At 39.7% G+C, this 6,432-nt stretch overlaps 1 protein-coding gene across 1 annotated transcript in view; it reads left to right on the plus strand.

Annotated features, from left to right (window-relative positions):
* SYNE1 (spectrin repeat containing nuclear envelope protein 1) overlaps positions 1 to 6,432 on the plus strand; it is a 385,453-nt gene that overhangs the window by 338,870 nt on the left and 40,151 nt on the right. Inside the window, exon 128 of the mRNA XM_007458743.1 lies at positions 1,721 to 1,883. Coding sequence (XP_007458805.1) covers positions 1,721 to 1,883 — 163 coding nt within the window. The remainder of the gene's footprint in view (positions 1 to 1,720; positions 1,884 to 6,432) is intronic.

Raw genomic sequence — 6,432 nt, forward strand, 5'->3', positions numbered from 1 at the left:
TCCTGCTGACACCCTGCCCTCACTGGGAAATAACTTTTCAAATCTAATTTATCTATCCCTGTTCTATGCCCTTGTTCCTGCCTCCTGTGCATCCTTGCTCCATCATCTGTACTCATCTGTAATTTCTCTCCTTTTTCTCTGTCTTTGGCTCCTTCCTCATGAGTTCCTTTTTCTCTGCCTAAAAACATTCCTAAGCGATTCCAAAACATTAAACTACATTAAACAAAACAAACAAACAAAAAAATCAGTTTTTTCTTGTAGCCAGATAGATCATTCTACAGGATTCATAACCGTATTTACTTACCTTCGCTGCCTACTCTTTAAAAATAATTAACAATCCTCTTCCATTATAAGTGTATTTCTCTCAAATGCGTCCTGTTTTCTGTTTCCATAGCCCTTGCTGAACTATTCACTTAGGGTCAGTAGACCTCTTCTAATGAATGGCTCTTTTTAGGCCTCATCAACTACCTTGCTCTGCCTTTGACAAAGTAGACCCATGATTCCAAACTTAAGCATGCCTAGGGCTTACTTGGAGTGCTTGTTAAGTGTAAATTCCCTGGCCACACCCCCAGAGGTTCTGACTCAATAGGACTGGGTTGGGGTCTAAGAATCTACATTTATGTGAGGCAAACCAGGTGAAATCTAATGAAGAAGGCATTCAAATCACACTGTGACCAACACTTTCTTCTTTTTTAAAATTATTTTTAATTGAATGTATTTGACACACAACATTGTGTAAATTTAAGGTAAAATTAAGGTAAATTTAAGCTTGTTACTTTGATACACTGATATAATGTAATATGATTGCCATTGTAGTGATATTTATCACGTTACAAAATCAGAGTACAATATTGTTGTTTATATTCATTTTACTGTGCATTAGATCTCTAGGGCTTATTTACTACTCGTTGCAAGTTTGTACCCTAAAATACCATCAGTCCTATCCCCCGCCCACCACCAATTCTTTCTTGAAACATTTCCTGCCTTCAGTTTTATGCTACACTTCCCTGCTTCACCTCCTTCCTTTCTGATTATTTTTTCTTCAACTGTGATTCCTCCTTCTTTAACCTTTTAAAACTCATTCTTCTTAGTCCAACCCCTTTCAGGTTGAAACACATCCTTTCATAGGGCTTCAACTCTATGCCAACAGTATGTAAACCAATGCAATAAGCTTCATCATCTCTTCTGGACCTAAGTTTCTGCCACAGTATTGCTGAAATACATCCCACAGGGGGTGAAATGATTAGAACCATGGATGTGTAATCTGTTTGGTGACAATCCATTGGAAAGGTTAACTTTTTCCTCCCAGTTATTCTTCATAGTAGTATAAATTATATTATTTGCAAAAGTCAGGTAGTATAGATTATATTATTTGTGAAAGTAATAATTTCTGTGACAACCATGAGGTTTCTATCACTGTTATATTAGTATAGCTGTGCTGAGTATAACCGTGGTTGATATTTTTTTAATGTTTCCCATGTACTGGCACCCTCTGTCATTCACTTCATTTAAATCTCACAAGTGCTCTTACTTCATTTCCATTTTATAGACAAAGAAACAGAGACACAGGAGGGGTATACAACTGCCCACAATCACACAGCCAGTTGGTGGCTGAGCCAGGCTGGACTCTGGCTTTAGACCCAGTGCTGGCTTCTGCTCATGAGGGAAACATGAGTGAAGCCTCTCACTGAAGTTGATGTCTCTCCTTCTCTGCCCACAGGGTAAAGAAGCTGAAGGAGACTCTGGTCGCCGTACAGCAGCTGGATAAAAACATGAGCAGCCTGAGAACGTGGCTGGCCCACATAGAGTCAGAGCTGGCCAAGCCGATCGTCTACGATTCCTGTGACTCAGAAGAAATACAGAAAAAGCTTAACAAGCAGCAGGTAAAATGTAAAACAATGGAAGGAAAGTTAATAGGTTCTTGAAAATCTGTCCTCCTGGCCAGAATAGAGACATGATTGTGAGATGGTGAATTGGGATGGAAAATCTGGAGGAAGCTGGGCAGGACTGGAGAGAAAGGGAAGGCATTGGCTAGAGAGGTGTTTGGGGCAAATAGGTTCCATCTCCTCACAAAGTTGACTCTTAAGGTCTGCCATCGTAGGGTTAATGTCACTGGTCTGCCAAGAAGCCATCCTAAGATGGTAGGTTAGGTTGAGCTGCAATAATGTATCCAGAACAGTGCTGACAGTTTTGTTTATTTATTTGTGGGTCGCTAACTCACAACCATGGACTTAGAAACGAGCCTTTTTCTTTTTTCTGCATACAGCCTTTGGAGAAAGATCACAGTGCATACTTAGAGATTTTAGAGTCTAACAAAATTTTGTTTTGCAAGGAGGATTGCATGACCTGCAGACCACATACTGTAATGTCATCTTCATGTGTGTAGCAAATACAGCACAATACACAACCCAGCAAAGCAAAAGAGGGTGACCCTGAAAAATGCATACAGAAGGGATTTTCACTTCCCACTCCCCTTGCTTATTCTTACTCAGCACAGTAGACTCCAGCTGTCAGTAATAAACACCATAAATCCCCCATAAGAAGTATTGCTACTGCATGCTTTTAGATTGTCCTTGAAAATTCTGCCTGTGCTCTGGTTATTTCCATTACATTAAGCCATTATATTCAAGTTGCTTAACTTTAAAAAAATGTATAAACAGACCTGTTTCTTCAGTCCTATGAAGTAGCTTATGAATTTTATTTTACAAAGAGAACAGTTATTAAAATACAGTTTTTAGGTGTTGCATGTTTAAATTAGCATTTATTTTTTAAGAAATTGTTAGCAGGACATTTTTCAATTTTCTCTAAGATTAAAACCCTCTGATGGGACTCTCTGATGTTTGAAATTCTGATGATTAACTCTGGGGGTTGTGGTTGGCCTCCAGCTCCCCACATTCTCCTGGAGAACATGGTAATGATATCTACATGTGACAAGAGTTAAAATGCTAATGAGCAGTATTGTAATTTAGCAAATGTAAGAAAATCAAAACAGTATCCAGTTAAGTATGGGAAATTGATTATACACATCCAGTAGTTGCAGCCACTACTAAAACCCTAATCAAATAAAAGGTCAAAACCTACGATGGCAAAAAGAACAGAAGAGAAGATGATAGAGCTGCCAGACATCAGAGAATTTGGAAGGTGGAAAGTAGACAGATGAACAGTGATAGCAGAGTGGAGGACGGAGAAAGCTGATTCACGCCACAGAGTTCCCAAAACGCTCACCCAGGAAGTGGAGCTATCCAGCCTGTGGGGCTTTAAAGGGAAAATGATGTGAAAGTCTGAGAAAGGAGTGGTGAGATGAGCAGATTTCCCCTAAGCCCAGCTAGTCAGGCAGCTCTGCTTTGTTGACTCTGGAGAAGGCCATCCAGAGGGACTTGGGATTCGGTGACACAGGACGCCATCTGTGCTGGAGCCACTCTGTTAAAAACAGAGGGATTAAGGGAAAGACTCTGTGCCAAGCCCCAGAGCATCGCCTCTCATGAGGTCACTAGCCAGGCTTGTGCTGCAGCCAGGATTTACACGAGAGTTTCAAAATCCAATTCGGTTATTCTGTAAAAGTCCCCCTGCCCCCAAAATAAAGTGGAAAGGAAGAAATTACCAAAGTAGTAATGCAGAAAAAGGATTCCCAAATTGAAAATTTACACACTTCTAGAACACAAACCCTACAGGTGCCCAGGAAAATTAAAAACAAAGCTATTATGAAATTTCAGAACATGGGGGATAAAAAAATTTTAAGGCTTCCAAGATGAAAAAGTTGGATTTCTCCAAAACAATGATGGAAGCTAGTATACAATGATGCCTTCAAAAAGCTGAGAAAATTTTTTATGATTTAGAATAATATATCTGCCATTTAATATATAAAATATTTACCTTCTATGCACACATTCACAAGAAGCTAATGAAAGATATGCTCCATATACTGAAATGAGAGGAAAAATAATATTCAACCCAGGAGAAGGAAGTCCCCAGGATGATGGTAAAGGGAAGTCCCAAATGGCACTGGTACTGCAACCTAGGAAGAGCCTGTCCAGACAGGAGCAGGGAGTCTGGGTGCTCTAAGAGGAACATCTCCAAGGAAGAAAATAGTTGAACCAGATGACCTGATGCGCTTAACCATACTGGAAGGAGCTTTATTAGCACCATAAGAGAAAGAATAACAGTTAGCAATATAATTTTTTTTTATTAGAGTATAGTTGCTTTACAGTATTCGGTTAGTTTATACTGTACAGCAAAGTGAATCAGCTATACGTATACATCTATCCCCTCCTTTTTGGATTTCCTTCTCATTTAGGTCACCACAGAGCATAGAATAGAGTTCCCTGAGCTATACAGTATATTCTCATTAGTTAGCTATTTTATACATAGTATCAATAGTGTATATATGTCAATCCCAGTCTCCCAATTCATCCCCCACACACCCTTTTCTACCCTGGTATCCATACGTTTTTGTTCTCTACATCTGTGTCTCTATTTCTGCTTTGTAAATGAGATCATCCATAACCATATTTTCAGATTCCACATATATGCATTAATTTACTATTTTTGTTTTTCTCCTCTGACTTACTTCACTCTGTATGACCGTCTCTAGGTCCATCCATGTCTCTGCAAGTGACCCAATCTCATTCTTTTTTATGGCTGAGTAATATTCCATTGCATATATGTACCACAACTTCTTTATCCATTTCTCTATTGATGGACATTTAGGTTGCTTCCATGTCCTGGCTGTTGTAAATAGTGCTGCAGTGAACATTAGGGTGCATGTGTCTTTTTGAATCACGGTTTTCTCTGGGTATATGCCCAGTAGTGGGATTGCTGGGTCATATTTTAAAGAGAAAAAGAGAGCGAGGGAGAGAGAGAGAGAGAGAGAACTATTGATTTTAGAAAAACAAAAAGTTATGTAAGAGAAGAAATATAACCATAGCATATTTTGTTGCTTAAATGTGAAAAGTATTAAAACACCGTAATCATGCAAAGACGTGATTATTGCTGTATAGCTATAAGAGGTGCTAAAATAGTCATTGGATCCCTGTGAGTCACGTAGAAGTTTATTCCTTCTCCGCTCTAGAAGCACTGATAATGTCTAACATTTAAAAATCAAGAAATAGCAATGTAAACATGTAACTTAGAAAAACAGAAGTAAAAACCAGAAGACAGAGCTACAAGAGATGGAAATGGTTGTTTCTGGCGAAGAATCAGGACTGAAATGAAAAGGGTCCTACTTCATTGGAGGCTTAGTAGTCGTTTTTGACTTTTTAATATATTAATAAATGTTCATATAGCCTTTTAATTAAAATTTAAAGGTAAAAAAAAAACCCTGTACACCAGTAGTTAAAATTGAAGACTTTCTGGATTCCAGTCCTGGCCTCACCACTTCTCTGTGTGAACCAGAGCAAAGTAATGAACTCTTAACCCTCAGCTTCCTTACATAGAGGTTTGCTGATAATGAGTACACGGCTCCCCGTGTTATTGTAAAAGGTTAACAAGAAAAGCACTTAGCACAGTGCCCAGCGTAAAGTGGGCGCTTAGCAAATTTTATTTTAATCATATCATATTTACTAGTTTCCTTTATGGAAATTGTTTGACCATGATTTTGTAAAAATTGTAGCATTTGGGGATCCATGTTTGAAAAGACAGATAAATAGTAATCTTTCTCCAAAAGGGAAAAATTCTGACAAATATTTAAACGGACAGATTAAATTGGTAAAAGAAATACATCGTCTTCTATTTCCCTATGTGGAGTTTCTGTATGTCTCTCTTGCCAATGTACTTAATTCTTATAGATTTAATTGGGCAGAAATATATATAGACTTGAGATGGCTTCGGAGAACGTTTTGTCCGATTTCTCTGTGTTATAAATGAAAAAGAATGAATCCAGTGACACTATGTGACAATTTGAGGCCATCACCAATGGAAGTTAAAGCTGAGACTAAAATTGTGATCTGTATTCGGGTACTTATATAATTATAAGACCCCCTCAAGCCTTGTTTTATATATTGATCTGAACAAAAACTTCTGAGCAGAAGCACAGGGGGACTTTTCTCCAGTGTTTACTGTGTTAACCTGGTCAAGCTCCTGGAGGTAAATCTCACCAAATTGGGGGGCCCCCATGACTGGGTCAGGCGGAGGTGTCCACACTGAGCCTCCAACAGTCCGTCAATTAGAGTTCTGGGTTTCACACGCCAGCGCTGGTTCCCACAGTGGTTTCCCCTTATGAGTCTCCCCTCTGAGAGAGATTCAAAAGTATATGGAGGGGCCTCCCTGGTGGCGCAGTGGTTGAGAGTCCGCCTGCCTATGCAGGGGATATGGGTTCGTGCCCCGGTCCGGGAGGATCCCACGTGCCGCAGAGCGGCTGGGCCTGTGAGCCATGGCCGCTGAGCTTGCGCGTCCGGCAACGGGAAAGGCCACGACAGTGAGAGGCCCACATATCGC

This window comes from Lipotes vexillifer, unplaced genomic scaffold (genome assembly GCF_000442215.2).
Source record: "Lipotes vexillifer unplaced genomic scaffold, Lipotes_vexillifer_v1.1 scaffold639, whole genome shotgun sequence".
NCBI lineage: Eukaryota > Metazoa > Chordata > Mammalia > Artiodactyla > Lipotidae > Lipotes > Lipotes vexillifer.